General features: G+C 46.9%; 1 protein-coding gene across 1 annotated transcript in view; it reads right to left on the minus strand.

The window, feature by feature from the left end:
* Positions 1-1,011: 1,011 nt before the first annotated feature.
* Positions 1,012-23,211, minus strand: part of LOC142572689 (uncharacterized) — a 44,033-nt gene continuing 21,833 nt past the window's right edge. Inside the window, exons 2-4 of the mRNA XM_075681986.1 lie at positions 5,535-5,652; positions 3,626-3,769; positions 1,012-2,630 (exon numbers count right to left, since the gene is read on the minus strand). Of these exons, the coding sequence (XP_075538101.1) occupies positions 2,284-2,630; positions 3,626-3,769; positions 5,535-5,652 (609 nt within the window). The 3' untranslated portion in view covers positions 1,012-2,283. The remainder of the gene's footprint in view (positions 2,631-3,625; positions 3,770-5,534; positions 5,653-23,211) is intronic.

Below are 23,211 nucleotides of genomic sequence, written 5' to 3' on the forward strand. Positions count from 1 at the left end.
CCCCTCAATTGTGTTGCGCGTTGCTAGCTCCTAGACCCCTCTTTCCTCCATGGTTTCTCTAACGCATCGGGCTAAAGCAAACGTTAATACAGGAGCGATACTGTTATTGTTCGAAGAGTCGCACCATTTTCCTGGCATATTTTAGTTCCGCACTCAAACGGCCGTAGCGCCTTCTGGCCAGTGCTCTTTAATCATATACAGCTGTGAGACGCTACATAGGTTTTTCTTACCTTCGATTTTATTGATGAAGTTGAGAATGCGCTTTGATCCGTGCAATTAAACCGGTCGACGACACATTTCAGAGGAGTGACGCACTCGTAAACGTGCTGACACAGCATGAGCAGGGAAGGAATGGCTATTTTCATTGCTATGTATTGAAAAACATGAAAGAGTTGAGAGTGCTGCAGGACCCCTCCTTGGCGCTCTTAGTTGCTTGAGCGCTCGCTTGGGATGACAAAAATATTCGGCGACTCAGTATCAGTTACCGCACTGTACAACCAAGAAAAATATTCTTCTTGTTTTTAATTAGTACCTGTTGCTCATGCTTTTAGCCGCTCCGTGATCGCAACGGCCCGTCAGTCATGTTTTGTGCGTGTTCACACATGAGAAACGTACGTGTATGTGTGTGCATACGGTGGCTCGCCAGTCATGTTTGATAATTCGTATGTGTGTACGAGGGTCATCTACCACGCGAAGCTTTTCCACTGTGTGCTCTCACCGTAGCCTAATAACTTTAACCTGCTGGCTGATAAGTACCGGTACCGCATATAAGCGAACGCGGAATATATAATACTGCGTACACCGTGCAGTCTGTCGTGTCTCTTCTTCATCCCAATGTTCGTTGCTGCTCGCTGCGGAAGATCGGGGACCTCCGGCTTCATGGCCGCATCACGGCGTGTCTATTATCATTACGCAGCCGTAAAACATCCGGACAACTCGGTATCTAATCATTAAGCGCCGTCTCGGCGAGTGAAAACGCGATGTTCGATAAAGCGGCAACGACATGTATACGTTTCGGTCGCATTTTCCGGCGATGCATCTTCCTTATGCGATGCACTACGCTCGCACCGAAATCACTGTCGTCGAAATTAATTGCACGCAATTTTCGCTTTAAGGTACCATCCCACGAGGCCCATTTCGGCGGTACAAACTCGGGGAAGCATACTCTACGTGATCATCAGCACCTCAAGCGCAATCATCGCATCGTTTCCTTCATTTCTGTCTGCGTGAATCTCGAGTAGAAAGCCGGAACTTGACGCCCATCAGTTTGATTTCCCTAGAGACTTTCTGCCCGATAACCTCTCCCTCTCTCTTGGTCGTAATTCCGGCGAGGGAAGCGTACTGCGCAACGAGTCATAGAACTGAAAATGAGAAGCCGGCGTAGCGTTGATATATAGAAAGGCACGACAGTGTGTATTAGATAACAAAAGATCTCATGTGGTATCTTTGATGACATTAACTTTCCACCACTCGACACTTTGCCTCTACTACAGAAGTTATCATTAGTGACCTAAAGTGGTAACTACGGTTCTATAGTATTCTATGGCGATTCCCGAGTGAAAATTTTATAACCATGCACTCCTATCACCTGTTAGAAGAAAAAAACATGGTTTAAAGCGTCGCTCTCAAGTAGCTCCTCGTCGTCATTAGGAATTGCCAGGTAGCGTCGTTCAGGAGCAGTGTTTTCTTGAGTCGATGGGCAGCTTGTATTTCTAGCACACTGTAGCGCTGTGCTGCACTCGGTAACGTGCTACTTGGTAGGTTCGAAAAAAGCTTCGGAGTCGAGCACCGTTAGCGAATACGCGGCTAAGACGAACAATTGGGGTTAGGTAGGTCGAGCAGTGTGCATAACAGATAACTGGTGGTCGATTACAGTAAATGAAATGTGTGCCGAAGAAATGAAAACACAGTCGAGTGCGACGAATTGGATGGAAGCATGTGATTTGAAATGTTCAGCCATAGGATGGAGCCAGTCTGCGCAGGACAGAGAAAATTGGGGGTTGCTGCAGGGTACGGGCCAGCGTCCTACAGCGAATAATAAATATGGTTGCGGTGGTTGGCGGTGACTACGACGACGGCGACGACGATGATGATAATGAAGGCGATGACGACGGTGGTGGTCACAAAAAAAAAAAAACAACGCTAGAACACTGGACACGACAGAAAGGTACGCACAGTCACCGTGATGTTTCTGTATGTGAGGTGACGATGGTTACCTCGCGACGTAATGTAGACGCGGCCGAAAACACGGCCGAAAACACTCTCGACGGGTTTACAACGGGGCTACGCCTGCTCCTCATCGTCGAGCTCCTCGTCGACGGAGATCTTCTCCTCGCGTATGGTGCGGCACCCTCCTGCGTGGCTGCTCTCCTCGCTGCTGGGGATGGTGCCGCCCGATTGGCTGGCGCCGTCGGCGCGCGAGTCGGCAGCCGAGTTGCTCTCCGAGCCGGCGTCGTCGCCGGAGCTCGGCACAACGGCAGCGGCTGCGGGCGGCCGGGGCTTGAACGAACGCATCAGCTTCCGCAGCCTCTGCCGCAGCGTGAGGCCCTCGCTCTCGGCCAGGGAGTCCCAGGAACCACGACTCCGCTTGTCCTGCTCGTGCTCGTACAGGGCCTTCACTTTATCTAGGGCTGCAGGGTGGAAGTGGGGCGTGCTAGGATTGAAGGGACTTGGAGCCCGTGCGATATCATGTCTATAGTCAAAGCAAAAGAAGTTGTTCTTCAAATATATAGTTTTAGCACAAAGGCATTACAATAATTAATTTGCCCTTGAGTTAAGAAGAAAGTACACTTTCAACTTAAGGTCAATAAAGATTTTTATATCACACAAAGAGAGAGAAAGCAAGAAGAGGAAAAGTGGGAATGTCAATGAGACGTGTGTGCGGTTTGATACCGTGCACTAAAGGTAAGGAAAACGGACAACAGAAATTTTAAAACGTGGAGAGAGTCATCACTTGTCGCATACAACAGTAAGTACAGCAGAACTCCAGGCAGTCACTCAGGCCGGTGCGCTTCAAGAAACCACAAACTTGCACAGCCGGTTATCAGGGACACTGCAGAATAGAGCTAACGTTTTATTACTGTGTCTAAGTCTAACATTTAGTAGTTATCACGCCTTTGCAATTCGCAACCATAAGAATGCAGTCGAGGTACAGGTATACTAATGGCGGGGAAATGAGAAACACATTAAGTTTTGCTTCAGGTTCTCTCCGGTGTTCACCTTATCACACTCGTTTTAGGCTATTAAGTCTTTAGATTAAATCTATGGTATAGCTAAAAGCAACGTGCGTTGCTGGACATTATTTATGTACTGCACGTATTCAGCGCGACGTCAGAATTTCATCCTGATGTTAACACTTGACCGTTATACGTTTTAAAGGACACCTGCATTTGTTTCCCCGAAAAACTACACTAAATAAAACAAGAGTAGCATTTGATCGGCTTAAAGTCCTACCAGAAACGAACGGATGATAAACTTTCTAATGTCATCGCAAGAAAGGCGGACACGACGGATTTACTTCAAGTTGGATGTAAAGTAAGCGTCCAGCAACCCTATACACAAACTTCATGCTTCTAAATGTCAACATACATATCAATCAAGTTTACGAAAGGAAGGCTATGCTTACCTAGTTTAAATTCGACTTCTTCGACGGGAACTTTGTTCAGATGCTTCCTAAAGACTTGGGTGAGCTTCTTCCGATGGAAGTCTGCCTCTATTTCTTGCTTCGTTCTCGGAATACGGCATTTCATGAAGCAGCACATCACCACCACTGAAAGTAAAGAAAATGCATGGATGTCAGATGAGCGTATTGCCGTTCATTTCGAAATACCGGTTTCGATTACTATCCCCTGCAGAGTCTGATTTTTCATTTAGGCAGCAGAAACAAATGTTTGCGAAATATGCGACGTCTTGTCCATTATTCAAAAACATCCAGCCATAACAGCATTTCTACATTTTCAAAAGTAAACTTGGCCGTACTGATAAAACTTCTATTAACGAAGGGGCTTCTTCCTTGGCAGATAGATAAGCATATGCTAGCAGTACATCTGATGACGCCTTTTCTATCTCTTTTTTCTTTCGCCACTGCAGAGTCCCTCTCCATGAGCACGCACGATGCCAGTGTCGTCAGAGCATCATAGGGCACAGAAAACATTGACGCTGTGTGCTCCATGTAGTCTTAATGAAAACGTGTGAGACACCTAAAACCTTATCTCTGCGCAAAAGTAATATTCATAACCTTCTTTTTATTTTCTTTATTTGTACCACACTGCAACTTGAATGCCTAGCAAGAAGGTAGGGCTGATGATGAAACTGACAAAAATGCAAGAAACCAAATGGTATCTAGATATGGCATTGATGAAAAGTCAGTAGACTCGACCGAGTCCTCCACCTATGAACACGTTTACTGTGAGCAGCAGCTACTCCCTAGACTTCCCCAATCACATCGAGCTTTGTTAACAGCCCCTGCAAATGATTCCGTGGAAAATTCGTCGACTTTGTAAAACGACTAACACGGCGGAGATGACGGGGAAGACGACCGCGAATGAGCCTGACCCGGTGTACCTGTGACTATAGGGGTACATTTCTGAACACGAAGTAGCCAGTTCGATCCCAGACGCAACGGCTACATTCCGATAGGGCTGGAATGCAAAAACCATCGCGTACTTAGATTTATGTACGCATTAATGAACTACGACGCGTCGAAAGTAATCCGCAGCCTCTCCCCCCCCCCTTCCCTTCCTTACTACGGCGTCTCTCGCAAAACATCTGTTACTTCGACACGTTAAAACCCCGTAATTGCTTATATTTTCTCATTCCAGATCGGCCTTTCTCTTCAAAAAATATAAAAACTCAATTTGTGATCGGCAAGAGTGTTTCACTGCAGGCATACCCTTTAACAGGTGAAGCCACACAATATCTCGCAGGGGAAAGAGGTCCGCGTGCAGAGGTTATGAATGCTCGAAACTTCAAAAGCGACACTGCTCTGTCAACAATAAATAAGTCTGCCGCAGATCAGAAATTTCAAAGATTGTTTCGCGAAATGTGAAATTACACTGATCTTTATTATTGGCTACATCTTTTCCTCAAATCAGAATCCGAGCGCGTGTATCGTAACAATTTATTTCTGCTTGCTTGAGACAAAAGTGCACTGATGCTCTGAGCTACTGTCGCTGCTTCGTATGGTCGCTCCGCGGCTACTAAACACGCTTTAAGGTATTCGTTAATGTGCGATCCCGCTTGAGAGCTTCGTAACCAGTACTTCAAACGCAGTCAACAGCTACATTTCCTACATGAAAGCTACATGAAAGCGAACGTCACTGCCAATTAGGCGCGGTGGAAATGTTGAACAAAAATCCCCTTCGGTCGCACAGGGTAGCCTGATGACTCCAAGATAGCTTGAAATTTAAACCCGCGCATACAGTCGTTAAGTGCCGTTCTATTTTACTTTCGTGCAATGGCAGCCACGGTGTCCTTGTCTCCCATCTCGCTACCCACAGCAGGGACTTAAAGAAACAGCGCAAGAAGAGTCTTACTGACGACGATGAGGCCTCCGAGAGAGAGGAACATGAGCTGCCATACTCGGAAGCCGGCGATGACGTCTTGCTCCAGCCAGTCTGCCGTGTCCTCCACGTGCAGAGAGGGGACGCACTCCTGCGAAAGCGGAAATGCCATCGTACACGTTTGAGTCACCACAGATGCCACGAAAGACATAACACGACTGCTAACGATGAGTCGCGGTCAATGCATCTAGCAAGTCGCTCTTGCAGTATCTGCATGAAATGGGCATTCATGCTTACATACAGTTTCGTTCCAACATTATCCCGCGTGGCAGCACATGCGAATGAAAAGAACCTCATTCGATAACACTTAAAAGAAAAAAGACTGCCTCGCCCAGCTTGAGCAGAACCTGCAAAGGCGCGACGCCAGCGTGAAGTACATGTACCGAAAGACAATTTGTGCTGAACTTGGGACAAAAAGTGATTCTTCTGCGAAATGTTCCGCAGAAACAGCATGTCTTGCTTGCGACTCTCTTTTTCTTGATTTATCCCCTTCCCTAAGTGATGGTTATAAATCCAGATGTGTGTCTGGTGAACCCTTCTGCCTCTTCTTGCTTCTCTCTCTGTCTCTTTATCGGTGCATAAAAATGGCAAAGGCAGCACAGCGGACTTATTAAACTCACGAATTTAGTCCGATGTTATGACTAAGACCGCTCCGCAATGCGCGCTTTACGATTGCTAGGTGAGAAAACACGGGCCGAATACTTTGAATGTTTGAAGGCAAAACGGCGGCGGATGCGACGGGTTTCTTTATTGTCTGTTTCTTTGTTTCTATTTTTATATACGTTGGAATGTGCGAAATATTTTATCATTTTGATGGCATCAGTGTAGAGCAACGTGGCGTCCCGCCCTGTGCACAAAGTCAATTTTGTCGCAACGACGGCACCTGTTTGACGTCGCGTCGTTATCACAAGACCATTTGTCACATGACGCAAGGGAACTTAATCACTGTGAACAAACATCAAACTGTACGGACGAGGTCCTTTCTGCGCGTTTTTCGGCATTGTCTGTTTTCTTCTACTGACCTGTAATTTTATTGGGAATGACAGATGTGGTCTCAGATAGAAATCACAAGCGTATAAAATAGATATTTCGACAAGGTCGTGTTCCTTTCCTTAGCATTTTTTTCCTGTCTTTTTTTTTATCTATACCTTCGAGGCAAACGCGGGAACTCTTCGCAGATATGTAGATTCTTTTTCAAACATGCGTCGTTTCATGTAGCTTTTCCAAATCTGTCTGAAATTGACTATATGCCTTGTGAATCGTCTCAGGCCTGGGAATAATAAAAGCTAAAGTAAGACAAAGTAAGGCAAGGAAATCTTCACGTTGAAAAAAAAAGGACTCTCGATAAAGTGGTTCCAAAGTAAGCTTCGACAGAATGACAGAGTCTGACCGGAAGCAAAATGTGCAAGGCGCGATGTGGCCCGGGTGACAGCGAACGAGGCCGAGTCTCTGCAGGATGCCGCTGGGCGTTGGCCCTTGAGCGTGGCCATTTTTTTGTGCGTTATACGTAGCTGCCTCTATCCTTGATCAGCTCGACGGGACACAGTCGCGTTCATTCCTATTGTATGTGCCAAACCGCTCTTCCGGATGAAGCATGGGACAAGGGCCTGCGGTGGCGTCGTGCGCCGCCGAGCCAAAACCAGAGGTCAACAACAACAGCAGCTGCGTTGTTCCAGTGTGACTAGTTTCAGGGCCGACTGCGTCCTCGAAGGGCGTGGCACCGACGCGGTGTGCGCGAGTGCTACGGACGCGCGCGAAGTCTTCAGGCATACGCAGCGCGATAAGAGCGAAGAAACTACGCACGACAGCGAAAGAGATAAGGGTAATCGGCAGCGGTCTCGGCGGCTTAACGTTCGGGTGCTTGGAATTCACGGCTAAACGCGTAAAACTACTAGAGAACATGCGAGAGGTTCCCCGTTTCTCGTTAAAATTAATGCGGGAACAAGAAGCTGCAATTTCGCTTACGTGTATACAACCAAGTTGTAAACAGACGTAATTCTATAGGGATATGAAACAAGTGGTGGTTCGCCATCCGGTAAGCTAATGCTATAATAGCAAGGTTCGCCAGATGGTTTAATTTTTTTTAAATATATTTTCACTGGTCCGGCACTGTTCTGGGGTGATTGCTTGACCACGCAGGAGATGAAAAGTTGCGAGACCTGCTTGCGAGACCACTTTCACCGGACCGGACCAGGGAGCAAAGTCCCAAAAGCCGCCACGGGGACTGATGACAACTCCCAGGAATCTACCAGCTACGAACTAAGGGTTCGTCACCTCTAAGGGGAATTCTGCTACTCAAACGCCGATCCCTCGCCCAGAGGCTGCTGGCTCCCACTCGTCGGGATCTTCCTCCCCCGCCAGAGATTCTGTTATGATTGGCGTCTGGCACCACGTGCAGAAAGGGATTTCACCCGACCTTCTCTCACCATGCCTCGTCGAAATGAGGCGCGACTGCTCCTGCTACGGTTGGCGTCCCGCACCACGTGCAGAAAGAAATTTCTCTCACCCGACCTTCACAGACCTTGCCTTGTCGAAATGAAGCGTAAGTTCCTAATTCACCATGACCATTTCGAGTGTCTGCCGGTCTGGCGGAAGCCCCACAGTGTTTACATGCCTCTTTTGTGTGTGCGTGTGTGTGTGTGTGTGTGTGTGTGCGTGTGTGTGTGTGTCTACAGGAGAACTTCCACGAAACAGCAACGCGCAAAAGAGACGGACAAGCGTCAACAATTCCAGGAGGCGGGACGGCCTCCTCCTTGCAGCAGGCTTTCTGTGCCGGTCACGTGACGTCGACGGAAGCAGGATCCCTCCCACGATTGTAGAGAGCCTATTTAAGGGGCTCCGAAATGTACTTTTGAACACTTCATTCTCTTCATTTTTCACCAACCTTTGAATAAACCGCGCAAGTTTCGCACTAGAAATCGTCTCGCCCTTGCTTGGTCGCCATGGTCTACTGGAAGCCTGCAGCCCGCCGACAACGCCACGCTACCCAATAAGTAACTTCGGTCGAGCTTCGATAGGCAGGCGCCGCTACAACTCGGCAGCAGTACGCTACGCTACCCTTGTTAGGAATGGCCTGCCAAGGTGGCAACGTGAAAGTTATTTCAGCCCGCTGCACATGTTTCGATCCAACCGGGGTGGTGGCGCACTTCAGAGAGCGGCGGATAACCGGCAGCCACGCGGCGAGGGGTCAGCTCAGGGGAGTTCTCGAGGGGAGGTAATTGGCGGAACCTCCCCATGCTCTTTTCGAGACACCAGACAATGTGCAGCGGCGGAAGCCACTGTGCGAGGTCCGCTCTGGAATTTAGAGGCGACGGCTGTTCTGCAAAGGTCATCGGTCCTCAGAAAGCAGTGAAACCTGTGCGGCATGTGTGTGTGTAAACCCCCTACCCCCTTCTCTCAAAGGCTGCCACGAGGACTTTCTATGATGACGTCGAACGATGACGTCGAACGGAGTGGTTATAAGCGGCTGTTGTCGGCTGCTAGTGGGGTGCTCGTTGTCGTGCTCGAAATGTGCTCGTGAGCTGTGTGCTCATTTGCTGTATGCTTTGGCTTGCGGGCTCCATTTGGGAGTCACGCTAGACTGTCGGTGTATGTCTTGTTTAAACTGTAAATAATGTAAATAAATCCTGCTCGCCTAGTTCTTCCCAAGTTCCTCTCTACGACCTTCAACTCCTACACCTGGTTGACAGCGGTGGGGTCGTGCGACAAATCTAATAACTGAATGGCAGCAGAGGGATCGGCCTACGGCTCGTAGATCGGTCTACGACTCGGAGACAGCAACGGCAGCTGACGGACGTTGGCACATGGTGACCGACCGGTATCCTGATCAAGTTGGAGGCGACTTGAGGCCTCTTGCAACTGACTGAATACGGCGGAGAAGGACTGGTGATCTGGTGCTGCTTCAGTGGGTAAGCGTTTGGTTTTGGCTGTAAGATTTACCAGGCTTCAATTTCTCTGTGTTTTGGATTTGATTCGCTGGGGATCTTTTACTTGTATTTTGATTTACGTGGGTATCGCAGCAAGTACTGTGTGACAGCAGAGCCGAAGCCTAAAGTAGCGACCATGGTCCTAATGTGTTTAACGAGTGCAGACCTGTTGTGGTTGTGTGAAGAGATTGAGGTAAACGTAGAGGAGTACCTGACGGAATCAGAAATTCTTAAGGCCATTCTGCAAAGTGGCAATGATTTGAAATTAATCGAACATCTAGGTAAACGAATTCTAAGCAAAAGAAAGGAACAGGAATCAATTAGGCAAGAACGCCAAGAGCGCGAGCGAAAACGCCAAGAGCGTGAGCAAAAACAACAAGAGCTTGAAAAAGAAATGGCAGCAGTGAACAAAGAGATACAAGATTCGCAGCAGTTAAACGCAGGAAGTCAACAGCGGCTTGAGAAATCTGTAGGCTGGACGCAGCGAAAGTGGGAGGAAGTAGATAACAGATTTTGCTCAAAAGCCGAGAAAAGGAGTAGCACCTGCGAGATTAGCAGCACGTTCATAAGTAAACTCGAAGTGCTAGCAGCTAACGATGCCTTAGTGGCAACAGAGACCGTTAAAGGCCAGAGTGAGAGCGACGAGGTGCTGTGCCAACAGAGGACTGTAGAGACAGCTAGGCCAGCTGCGAAGAAATTGGCACAGTTACCGCGCGTGTGCGTCGCATCTAATGTTAACGAAGTCGTTAGCGAGGTACAGAGTACTGTTGACCCGACAGACGCGAGCACCCATGTCGAGTCATATCTGCGTGCCGAAGTGCAGTGCCAGCTGGACGATGCAGTTGAGGGCAGCTCTCAGGATTGCGAGCTGCATAGCTCAAGAGAAAACAACTGCATTGTTCAGGGGTCGGTGCAGCTCTCCGCCAGTCAAGGTAGCCAGGAGATGGATGATTTAGTTAAGAATCATTCGGACTGTGCGGATAAGAGACCGATCTTGGCCGAAGAGATGTGTACCGGCCAGCACGAGGCGCGAGAGAGCGGCATGAAAGCGAGTTCGAAGAGAAAGCGCGGTAAAAATCGGGAAGCCGTAAATAAGGTAGCGCAGCCAAACACGGCGACAGAGGCAAAAAGCCAAGGTGCGAGGAGAAGAAAGGTGCGGTCGTCGTTGACGACGTTGGCGCCTCAAACACGTTCGAGCCACCGGTCTAAAAGAGACCGAGAAGCATGTTCTAAACGGACGCGGACAAAGGGCACGGGGCAGTTATGTTCCTCGTCGTTCCGTCGTTGTTTTCGGAGTGCAGCATGTAGTGTGAACGAGCGCAAGGTGGCAAGACGAGACCAGGTGGTGAGGAGGCGCGACGCGGTCAGTCGAGTTCTTGAGGAAAGAGGGGCGCCAGGACGCAAATTGGCAGGAGACTATAACGTCTTGAAGGAGCTGATTGTGTGTCATCCCTTTTGTTGTTCCTCGGTAGCCAGAGCAGCTTTTAAACCGCGACCAGGTAAAGGAAGAAGAAGAAGTGTATCTGTTCGGTCGCTGTTTTTGTGCGGTGCTCTGAGTTTTCTGGTTTTTGGACATTTACTGTTACCATTGACGACGACTGATTAACAAGACGTCGGGCGAAGGTTCAATGAGCCAGGCGCCTTACAGGTACGACACTTCTTTTTCTAAGGACCTGGCCATTACCCTGCCGCTACGGTGGTCGGAAGCCGAGAACATCGTCACGAGCCTTATGCTCGTCCAAACGTGACAAGCCATGTGAATGATGCTACGGGCCGTAATGAAAAGCCTGGGGCCTTGCAAGCGTCACAAAGCTTCATAAAGCCAGCACGTTTGGTTCTCCACAACTCGGAATCAACTTCAGCGAATTCAGGAATAATGGCTGACGGTGAAGCCGAGAGCAAGAAGCCTCGCCTAGAAGACAGCAAGTACGATGACACAACATCGAATTATGAGCTAAGTGATGAAGAAGAGATGGGTGAAGATGCACCATTTACTTTGGTCACGTACAAGAAAAAGCGAGCCGAAGGCATTCCGGTTGTCTTTCGCCCAAGTGAAGGTACTACTTTTTGGCAAGTAAATCCAAACCGAGTGTCTGCCGAAATAGTTACCGCTGCCAAAGAAAAAGTACAGTCTTTCAGGACGAACAGAGATGGAAGTTTCAGTGTCAGCGTTGCTTCCTTAGCGTCGGCGAAACGCCTTTTGATGCTCTCAAGTGTAGGCGGCCTGGAAGTCAAGCCCTTCATCCCTGAGTCATACACGCGAAACGTTGGGAAAGTAAAACATGTGCCTCTGCAGTATACAGACGAACAACTCCTAGACTTCTTGAAAGACGCAGGAGTTATATCGGCACGCAGACAGATAAGGTATTCCCGCCAAGAAGATGGAGCAGTACAGTCTCATCCACTTCACACGGTAATTCTGACTTTCAGAGACGATCGCCCTATTCCAGGAAGAATTTACTTGGGTTTCACCAGTCACCCTGTCGAGGAATACCTAGGACTAGCACTTCGCTGCTATAACTGCCAGAGATTTGGGCACATGGCGAAAACCTGCCGCAGCACACGTCGATGCAAAATCTGCTCAGAAGATCATGACCACAAGGAGTGCAAGTCAGTTCTTCAACCTAAATGTGCAAACTGTGCGGGGAACCATGCTGCCTCCTTCTCAGGCTGCCCTCAGAAAAAAGCAGCTGCACAAATGCGTCGACATGAACTAATCCATGGAAGACAACCGCGACGCCATGAACCCGCCCCAAACCTTGAGATTGTCCATCCAGTGCCAGATCACCCACCTCAGCGGGCACCGGAACCACCACAGCCAAGAGCACCAACAAGCTATTCCTCCTCTAGAGAACAACCAACAGTGCAATCAAGAGACCAATCAAGAGGATCACAGTCAAGTGCGCAGTCTTACGCATCAGTGCTACGGAAACCCAGACGACAACAGGCAGAAAGTAACACACAAGAAAGCTCCAGTACTCGCACACATTTCTCTCAGCGACCTTACTCATCTACTGCAGAAGTAACACCAGCTAATAGCGAGCATACCACAGCATCGGTGACACAACTGATTTTGCCAATGCTTTTCGCAGCTCTTAAGGCAATCCTATCTGCTCTGCCGGAAGCAAACAACCTACCAGAAGTGAAAGCCTTGTTGCCTCTAGAAGCACTATTGTGTCAACAATCCGGGTCGAAACTGCGGCAGGCAGTACATGAATAACCGCTACAAAAATGTCTCCGTATTTCAGTGGAATGCCAACAGTCGTCGAAGGAAGTGTGCTGACTTTCGTAAACTGCTTGTGCAATACAACTTCCCAATACTTTGCATTCAAGAGGCGGGAATCAATGACGACTTTCGCCTCTCAAATTATGTGATATACAAGACTTCTCGTCAAGGTGCTGTTAGCAGAGTGCTCCTGTGCGTCAGAAAGGACCTACCATCGTATCAAATTCTGTCCAGTGATTCAGATTTCCCGGAATTCATCGCATGTAAAGGATCCTTTGGCAAGCTCTGTATAACAGTGATTAATTTATACCTACAACCTTCAAACCGGATTTCAGTAGAAGCGCTAGTGGATATCTTCAAAATAGCTCATTCTAATGTATTTATATGTGGCGACTTCAATGCACACAACACCATCTGGGGCAGTGATCATTGTGATGCACGGGGTAACGTTATTGAGTGCGCCATAGATAAATGCAACTTGACTGTTTTAAACGATGGGTCGCCAACATTCCTTCGTGGATATAATTACTCAAGCTGCATAGATGTTACCCTGTGTTCACATGATCTAGTGAATGGTGTGGGATGGACGACAGATATGGAAACGCGCGGAAGTGATCATTTTCCCATCCTTGTTAACCACCCTAGCATGCACTGTGATATCAGGCGTTACAGCAGACTAACCAACTGGCAAGCTTTTCGGTACCGCCTAACGGATCAAATTAATCAACATGCAACAGTGGAAAAATTTACAGAACTTTTGCAGGACAATATGAACATATGCACAAAGAGGGTCCCAATTCCAAAAAATTACGCTGCAGTTGACGGAGAATATGAACACCTAAGAGCCATCCGACGCCGATCCGAAAGAGCTTACCGACGGAGCGGAAGTTTAGAAGCATACAGAAACGCTCAGAAAATACACAATGTAATGCGTAGACGAATGGAAAATTTAGGCAAACGGCGCTGGCGCGATTTCTGCGGCACGCTGTCTCCTCACACGGCTGTCCCACGAATTTTTCTAGTAATTCGTTCTTTAAGTGGACCTGTAACACAGAGCTTCCTATTTCGTGCTCTCGCTGTAGCACGGGACACGTGTGAAATAATAGTTGCAGATGAATTTTGTGAGCTTATTTCCAGACCTGCTTTCTCATCGCAATGTGCAGAGTTTGATGTTTCAGTAGTGTTGGCTAAGCGAAAAATTACGGCTTGCTACTGGGCCCAACATCCTCAATTAGATCATACTTTCACATTAAGCGAGCTTCAATGTGCAATTGCATCATGTCGCCAAAAGTCCGCTGCTGGGCCGGACGGCATTACGTACAATATGCTAAGAAACCTCGGACCGACAGGTACAAATGCTCTCTTAGACATCTATAATAACTTATGGATAGAGGAAACGGTACCTGACTCTTGGAAAGTCGCTCGAATCATACCAATTTTAAAACCTGGTAAGACGCCCTTGTGCCTTGAATCCTTCCGCCCTGTTAGTTTGACAAGTTGTTTATGCAAAGTAATGGAGAAAATGATTGACGCGCGACTTCAGTGGTGGTGTAATGAAACGAATGTGCTGTCCAACTACTTAGTAGGTTTTAGAAAACATAGATGCACAATGGATGCAATATTAGATATAGTAACCTGTGTGGAGCACGAGCGTGCACGTGGGAACATGACTATAGCAGTATTCCTAGACATCAAGAGGGCATTTGACACTGTTAGTCACGTTCATGTTTTGCTAAGCATGTTGGAACTTGGTCTGTCTGGCAGGTCCTTGCGATGGATTTCTGAATTTCTATCAGGTCGCAAAATATTTGTTCAGACGGGTGAAGGAAAGAGTGCTGAACATCTAGTCAAGCAGGGAGTACCACAGGGAAGCGTACTCAGCCCCTTCCTTTTTAACTGCGTCATGGCTGATTTAACCAGAAGGCTGCCATCACAGTTAAAATTTTCACTGTATGCAGATGATGTGTGTATTTGGACATCTGGGTCTAATGCTCAACTACTTCAAACGGCATTGCAAGACGGCATAAATATAATCAACAAATTTTTGAGAGAGAGAGGAATGGTACTATCACACGCAAAGACAACTGTATTGCCCTTCACTCGAAGGCGGTTAAAAAATTTCACTCTTAGTCTGGAAGGACACCCTCTAATGATTGTCACACAACATCGATTTCTAGGCATAATACTTGATAGGCAGCTATCCTGGGCAGCCCACATAAAGAAACTCGAAAACGAGGTCAATGCCGTAGTGACTATACTTCGCAGACTTGCAGGCACATCATGGGGCGGATCAGTATCGTCCATGCTAACTGTATACAATGCATTAATACGACAAAAAGTAGCGTATTCCGCGCCCATCTTACATGGACTTTCCCACACGTCAGAAGAGCAACTTCAAAGACTTTTAGCTAGAGGACTACGCCTATGTCTAGGAGTTCCACGAGCGACTTCTAGTTCTCTTGTAATAGCTGAGGCTCGCCAATCACCATTTCCAGTTATGCGAACAACAGAAACATGCCGGCATTATTTCCGTCTTCAAACCCAGCATAAAAACCACCCATTGGCTCTAGACATAATGAAACGAGATAGAAGTTATGTTCATATAGAAATTAGAGAACATCTTCACATATTGCCAAGAAATGAATTTTGGAACTCAGACATCGAATATCCTCCATGGCTGCTTACAGTTCCAAAAATCGAATTGTCAGTAGATGGGATATTCAGAAAAAGAGATATGTTCATTCGAGCTGCTCAACAACTAGCGCTGTACCAGATATATATGCGGTATTCAGGATACACACACGTCTATACAGATGGCTCCAGTACAGCAACCTCTTCAACTTCATCATTCATTATACCGCACCTCAACAAACAAGAATCATTTAAATTATCTCGTGCGACTTCGTCTACAACGGCTGAACTGTTCGCAATCCTATGTGCGATAAAATTTATATTGTCAGTAAGAGATGCGCAAAAATGGGTAATTTTCAGCGATTCACAGGCGGCTCTAACATCACTCTGCAACACAAAGGGGAAAACATTCAGTGACAGTATAATATATGAAACACTTAATAACCTCACAAAGGCAAGCGAAGCGAAACATGCAATATCATTCCAGTGGATACCAGGGCAATGCGACATTCCTGGCAACACAGCAGCCGATGAAGCAGCACGACAAGCGCACCTAAAAGATGATACGGCTCCGCTCCCAATATCAAAGGATGAATTACGCTGCATTATAAGGACAACGTCTCTCAAATTATCTAGAAACACTTGGTTTGACCAGAATTCTAAGAGCTCGGACTTATACCATATTGATCCATTTATTGAATTCAAATTTTCATTGTCGTTAGATAGAACTATGGAAACCCTTATTCATCGATTAAGGCTAGGCACTGCTTACACAAAGCATTTCTTGCACAGAATTGGCCGTGCGGAAACCCCCGAATGTGATTGTGGATTTGTAGACGAAGATATATATCACCTCCTTCTAGATTGCCCACATCACGACACACCGAGAAGCCTACTTAAATCAGCGCTAATTAAATTAGACCGCAGACCTTTCAGTTTAAGGAAACTTTTGGGCCCTTGGCCAACAACGGCCTCGCAGAAGAGTGCTTTAAAAGCACTAAAGACTTTTCCTGAAGACAGCGGCATTGCTGGACGTTATTAGCGCTTTTATTTTTCCCTTCATTTCATTGTCACTGTATATATCCATCTGTTTGTGAATTATGTTATGTTGACTGTTCTGTTGAGACTGTATGTGATAATGCATTTACACGATGTATCTACCACCCGCTGACTAGACAATGTGTTTTTAGGCGACAATATCTTTTGTACTTTTGAGACTTTCATCTACATAAGTGTGGAGACATTTACATTATATATTGTATGTACCATGTGTTCCTTACGTCATAGTCTTCCTGTGGAAACGTTGCGTGATAAGTCCTGGTGCTTGTGTGAAAAGACTGTTTGATATGTAACCTTGAACCCTGTACGATGTATGACGGAACCACTCAAGAGATGAGGAGTAGCCGGCGCCTTAAATTGTGCGCCAACATCTCCTTATATCATATCAATAAAAAAAAAACCGCGACCACCTCGGGTACGGCTCAAAATTATGAGTCAGTCAAAAATGCTTGGAACGGGAGGCCAAGAGAGCTTCCATAGAAGTAAAGCATGTTGTTTTTTTTTCTTTTTTTTTTTGAGCAACGGAAAATTTTCGCGATTTAAGACTAAGATTTCTTTCAATAAGTAAGGTATGAGCTGTATGTTTTGTTCGAGAAGCTCGAAAATTTGAAAGAGGCGCTTCGTGTAAACTTTTAATTTCGCGAGGAGTTAATTAATGAGTAGATAGGCTTTCTTTTTTGTGCGCGTGAGTAACCTGAAGGTCAAGGTTATCGTTGAAAGGCCTATCGTAACGCGCGTGTGTATTAGTTAACCTTCTTTTTTATGTGTTTTTTATTTTCTAAGTTTAAGCGCGTAGGTTTTCAATAAGTGCGTAATTTGCATTGAAAAGCGTTTTTAGTTCCTTTAGCGCGTGTCCGTGCGGACGGAGGGAAGCAGATTGTTAACGACTGGGTTGCTCGTGTGTGTTGAGAGCAGCCGTATTCTGACTTCTCTAGTGAGCGTGCGTGGAACGAGTTATTGGCAGACGCATTTTTAAGGGTTCTGCAGAGTGCGTATGTTAGGCAAGCTTAGTTGTTCTTTTAAGTTACGTGTCCTGTAGGGACTAAAGGAAGAAACGTGAGTAAATGTAATGAAACGTTTGCGTGCGACGCAAGCACGTGTTCAGAATAGGGACCACAAGGCTTGCGCGATTGTGATTGCGTGCCTGTGGAGTTGGCCAGACGGTTCAGTGGCGACCGTACATGAGATAAGTACGCCACTGTGATATCATCAGAACAGACTGTTCGTGAAGCTAGGCTGCTTAAGTTCTGTTCGGGTATTGGTGGTTAAGAGCCTTCACTTTAATTCTGCGTAAACCTTTACTATTTTGCAGCGCGACGGTCGGGTTTAGTCGAACTCAAGAGGAACGTCAACGCTCGCTTTGGCGGCACAAATTTTTGGGGCAAAATTTGGGATTCCCAGTTGAGTGGCTTGCATTGAAATTTTGATAGGAAGCCTGGTGGGTTAACAGCTGATTACGGGCGTTTGCACGCTGAGTGGTATTGTGTTGCCGGGATCGACTCTTCTGTGCCAGTTGTTGTGAGATGGTTGAAGGCATTCCAAGTGCGCAGGGGTTGCAGAGAGCAACGCCATCTTCTTGCTCGCCAGCCATTCTCTTCCTGCCCAGCGGTTGCCAGCACTGGCCAGGCGAGATTTCCCGGGCCATGGAGGAGCTGTTAGGAATGGCCTGCCAAGGTGGCAACGTGCAAGTTATTTCAGCCCGGTGCACGTGTTTCGATCCAACCGGGGTGGTGGCGCACTTCAGAGAACGGCGGATAACCGGCAGCCACGCGGCGAGCGGTCAGCTCAGGGGAGTTCTCGAGGGGAGGTAATTGGCGGAACCTCCCCATGCGCTTTTCGAGACACCAGACAATGTGCAGCGGCGGAGGCCACTGTGCGAGGTCCGCTCTGGAATTTAGAGGCGACGGCTGTTCTGCAAAGGTCATCGGTCCTCGGAGAAAGCACTGAAACCTGTGCGGCATGTGTGTGTGTAAACCCCCTACCCCCTTCTCTCAAAGGCTGCCACGAGGACTTTTTACGATGACGTCGAACGATGACGTCGAACGGAGTGGTTATAAGCGGCTGTTGTCGGCTGCTAGTGGGGTGCTCGTTGTCGTGCTCGAAATGTACTCGTGAGCTGTGTGCTCGTTTGCTGTATGCTTTGTCTTGCGGGCTCCATTTGGGAGTCACGCTAGACTGTCGATGTATGTCTTGTTTAAACTGTACATAATGTAAATAAATCCTGCTCGCCTAGTCCTGTCGCCCCAAGTTCCTCCGATCGTCCTACAAGCCCGACTCCAAATCTAATACCCTGGAGTACGCAACACAGTGTGGTCGATCTATGTCGGCAGCGGACAAATAAGCCTGAGCGAGGAAGTAACGGGCGCATAAAGGCAGATTGTTACAATGCGGTCGGCTATTACGGGCGCTCCTACCGCGCTTCGCCGGAAAGCATGCAGGTACGTAGAATGGAACGGTTCCCAACGAGCTTCGACGAGGCGACCCGCCCACGTTTACGCCGATACAGCGAAGACATGAACGAAGACCACGTGTGCGGCGCAGCGCCACTGCACAGAGTGGATGCCGCGTCTAACGCTGATAGATGCGCGCGGGAATTTTCCCGACGTCCACATAATGGAAAGCGCATGCATGATTAACGAGGGCGGAGAATTTACGGGTCAGTCGTCGAGGCGTTCGGTGCGGGGGCCACCCTCGGATGTCGTCCAATTATATTAGTACATGTTGATTAATGTGTTCCAAATGGGGACCGTGGGTGAGTTTGGAAGAGAAAAAAGTAAAAAAGACAGCACGTACGTCCATTGATCGCCATTATCGTATTGTTCGACTTCGTCAAATTGCGCCGTAGGACCAGTCTGTCGCTGTTAGAAATATTAGAGATCTTCTCCCTCTGTTTCTTCTGGACTAGGTAGACAAAAGAAAGCGCGAACAGGGGACTCGAAATTTGACAGGGCACGCTCAGTGACCGTACTGTTCCTCGTGATGTAATGTCGCTATTCTTGATCCGGGAGCTGAATTGGCGAAGCTGTTAAATCGTAAGATTTGTTTGCCGTCGGTTTACCTGCCTTTTGTAATAATAAATTATACATACATACTAATACATACATCACTGTCGGGATTGAGCGGTGTCTGTTCTTACTAACCGTTTTCGCATACGAACGGCTTTGTGACTGTGGTCCACGACTGCTGATGTCATTGGTACGTAAAATGACATTCTGAGGATGAGTGCCAGTCAAGTGCGATAATGAACGAAATATCGGCGAGAACGTTAGCTGATGGCAGAGACGTTGAAGCCCTATCCAGTATGTTGCGACAGGTCATAATAATAATTGTAACACCAATTTGCCCCACTGTTTGTAACAAATAATTTGTAACAAGTAATTCGTTATAGGGTGGCAGCCTTGAGGCTGCCAGCCTGTTAGAAATTAATTGTTTCAAAGAAAATGGTTTATGGTAGCGCTTAAGCACTGACGCCAGGTGTTGATGTTTCGTATACGAAACATCATGGACACAACGCAATTCAGTCACTAAAGTCGTTCGTAAGAACAGACACGTAGGAAAGGCTAGAGTCTGTGGTAATCTTATTACTCAGTGGTTTTCTTATTGGCAAAGACAGAATTGTTTTTACGAAAGGAAACTATTGTAAATTCGGTCCCTGGTCAATATATTCAAAAGAATGCCGCTTCTGGCCTACTGGGAATGTCAGCTTGCTAGCTTGGCTTTTCATGAAAATAGGCAAAGCTTACAATGCAAGTTTGACGCACAACTTTCGGAGACAAGCCTTCGGCGGATCTAAGTGTCGCGCTAACTGTGATACCAAGTCAACAAGCAAAAAAATAAAATAAAGCAGTGTGGGTCACTATGTAACACACGCTCTGAAGTCATTGAATATTCCAGGCAACCCACGAGGACGTGTCAAATCAATAAAACAACTGCATTTAATTTTACAAAAAGAAAACACAAAAGGCTCTGGTCACGAGGAAATTGAAACATTACATATCTACAGCTGTGTCCACTGAAGTGAAAAAGTGCTTGTTTCTGTTGTTTGTTGCTCGCGGCTAGTCACTAGACATTGCTGCACATGTTGCAAATATCTGCACGTATTGACGAAGCTCTGCTCGAGCACTTCCCTCAAAACGATGACGTTGGACATTTGCTTGCCGTGCCTTTGTCACGTCTCTCTCTCTCTCTCTCTCTCTCTCTCTCTCTCTCTCTCTCTCTCTCTCTCTCTATATATATATATATATATATATATATATATATATATATATATATATATATATATATATATATATATATATATATATATATATATATATATATATATATATATATGGCATTTTGGTCGCGTGTTTTAGTGCTCAAACACCTTTTAGTAGTTCGCAAAAATGTTGCCAGGTGTGTCCGATTGATCTAGTAAGTTATTAGATACAATACTGACGTCTCGTGCAGGACTTAGGGAAAACTTTTTTTTTTTTTTACGCCCACGTCAGACGTTTCAAGTTCCAACGGTGAACCAGATACTTCGAAAGCGTAGAACTCTTCTCAAAAAGGCCTGTGCAACTTGTACGCTCCGCCATTAGCGGCCCCTTTCTGCGAAAAAAAAAGAAAGGTCGATAACCACTAAATCTGCCGCTTTTGCCGTTAAGGCACATGGCCTGCGCGAAACTACGCCCCTCACTCAATGGCTGTAATTCCCAGAACCACCACCAGGGCTCAGCTGTGAACTAGGCTTTTCAGGAAAACATGGCATCGCGTGCTCAAGGACGCGACACACTAAACAACCACAAGTGAGTCGCAGTGGCAATGAACTAGCAGCTATCGAGCAGCGACTGTTGTTGCTGCCGTTTACTCTGTGATTGCAAGACGGAGACGGCTGTAGGATACTTTAGCGCCGCATTCTGAGAGGCTTATCTCTAACGTGCAACAATGCGAACAAACGAAGTAGCGATCGATTAGATAGGCTACTTGTAAGTTGCAACACAAACGGTATACGATAAATCAAGCGGGCTCACTGGTGGATTGCTCTAAATCTTAGCTACCTTGTCAGCTTGAGCCAGCAGCTGAGATTTACGAGTGTGAGTGATTTACTTGGCTGACACTGGAAATGTTGGGAGCTATTGCGCCACCGACTTCTCCACAAACAATAAATTGTCCAGTTATTCAGGATGACAACACAAGGTGGCATGAAAAGAAAAAGAAAAGAACGTTCCAGTGAAGCTGTATTCAGAACGACGGGAGAGGAAGGCGGCATAGCCGAAACGGGGTCCAGAATTGTTGTTTCTAGCAATTCTTGACATTTTACATTAGCGCAGGAGTCAAACACTAACAAAATAATAAGAACAATAAAGATTACGGAACACGGCACTTCGCATGCATAGGACTTTACTCAATGCACGGCTGACTATTTGATTGCACAGCCTTGTATACACAAATGTATAACTTAACTCCTAAGCGTTATGTATAGAGAGAGAGAGAAGATAGGAAACGCAGGGAGGTTAGCCAGACAAACGTCCGTTTTGCTACCCAAACGTGCGTTATGTATATATACAACTTGGCTTCGGAGAATAAACAGCGCCTGCGTAACGCATAACGGCAAGCGTTGAGACGAAAAGTTGTGCTCAACGTATTTTTTTTCTTTCGCGCTTCTTTCCGACCCTGTCCAAACCGCGTGTGTTCGTTTTTTTCTTCTTCTCCTTTTCTTTTCTTGCCTTGTAATCACGATACACTTGCAGCGAAAAAGACATTTAGTGTTAAATGCTACAGTTAAATATTCTCTACTGAGCGCAAACGAAACTGTTCACACCTTACGGAAAGCGCCAACGAGCACGTCAGCACATGCAGCTGGCCGCTACCTGGGTTCTCCCCGTTCTCTATTTGGGGGGTCGCGCAACCAGCCAAGGCCATCGATCGATCTCGCGGATATCTGAAGCAAATGGGCCGCGAGGTACAGCGGTTAAAGCTATGGCAATTCACCTCGGCGGCCAACTATGCAGCGGTAGAGAGGGAGATTAAAGATGTACACCGTCCAGGTTACTCAGGAGCTGGCGCAAACGCTTTCACCGGACTACGTGTACAGGTAAAAAACGTAGTCCGGAGAACGCAATTTTTTTTTAGTTTACGACATATACAGTGTGTAGTGCTTTTCGTATTTTATTTTCACAGAGCTACGAGTGCTACTAAATTAAACCCTGCTTGCCTCATTCGCGCACACGATATATCACGTTCTCCTCGCGCCAACATTCTTGGTTCATTCGTGACATTCACTTCATGATATACTTTAGCTTAGTCGGGGAAGGGTCGGCGGTGCTTGCGGTAAGTTCTAGAACACTCATGTTAGTCGCCGGCTGATCCGAAATTTGCCTTGGTGCCGGGTCTAGGTGTAAGCTAATGTCTGCAGGTGCAAGCTATATGGCATATGGCGTTATGTGTAGCGGTCAGCGGTAAGAGCCTGCCGGCGGGCTCACCGCCGCCGACTTGTTTCTTTGTTAAGCTCGCACAAGTTACCTTCTCGGACAACATTTTTGAGACAGCATCATGGGAAATTGAGATAGCCGAGAGACCGCTAATAGTAGCACTTCGGTTGCTTTCTTTTATTTCTTTTTATGTCCCTCTCAATCTACGAACCTTAAATTGAATCCGGTGGTCAGAATGTTTTTTTTTATTTCCTTTACTGCCAGCCAAGTGGTCGGATATGTAGAGCACCGCGTCCTGTTTTTTCCAATACACGTGATATTGGCTAGACAAGAACACAGCATGCAATTAAGTGAACGCGAGACCTGTTTCAGGGAAACTCCGCTAGCTCTTCAGA

This window comes from Dermacentor variabilis, chromosome 2 (genome assembly GCF_050947875.1).
Source record: "Dermacentor variabilis isolate Ectoservices chromosome 2, ASM5094787v1, whole genome shotgun sequence".
Taxonomy (NCBI): domain Eukaryota; kingdom Metazoa; phylum Arthropoda; class Arachnida; order Ixodida; family Ixodidae; genus Dermacentor; species Dermacentor variabilis.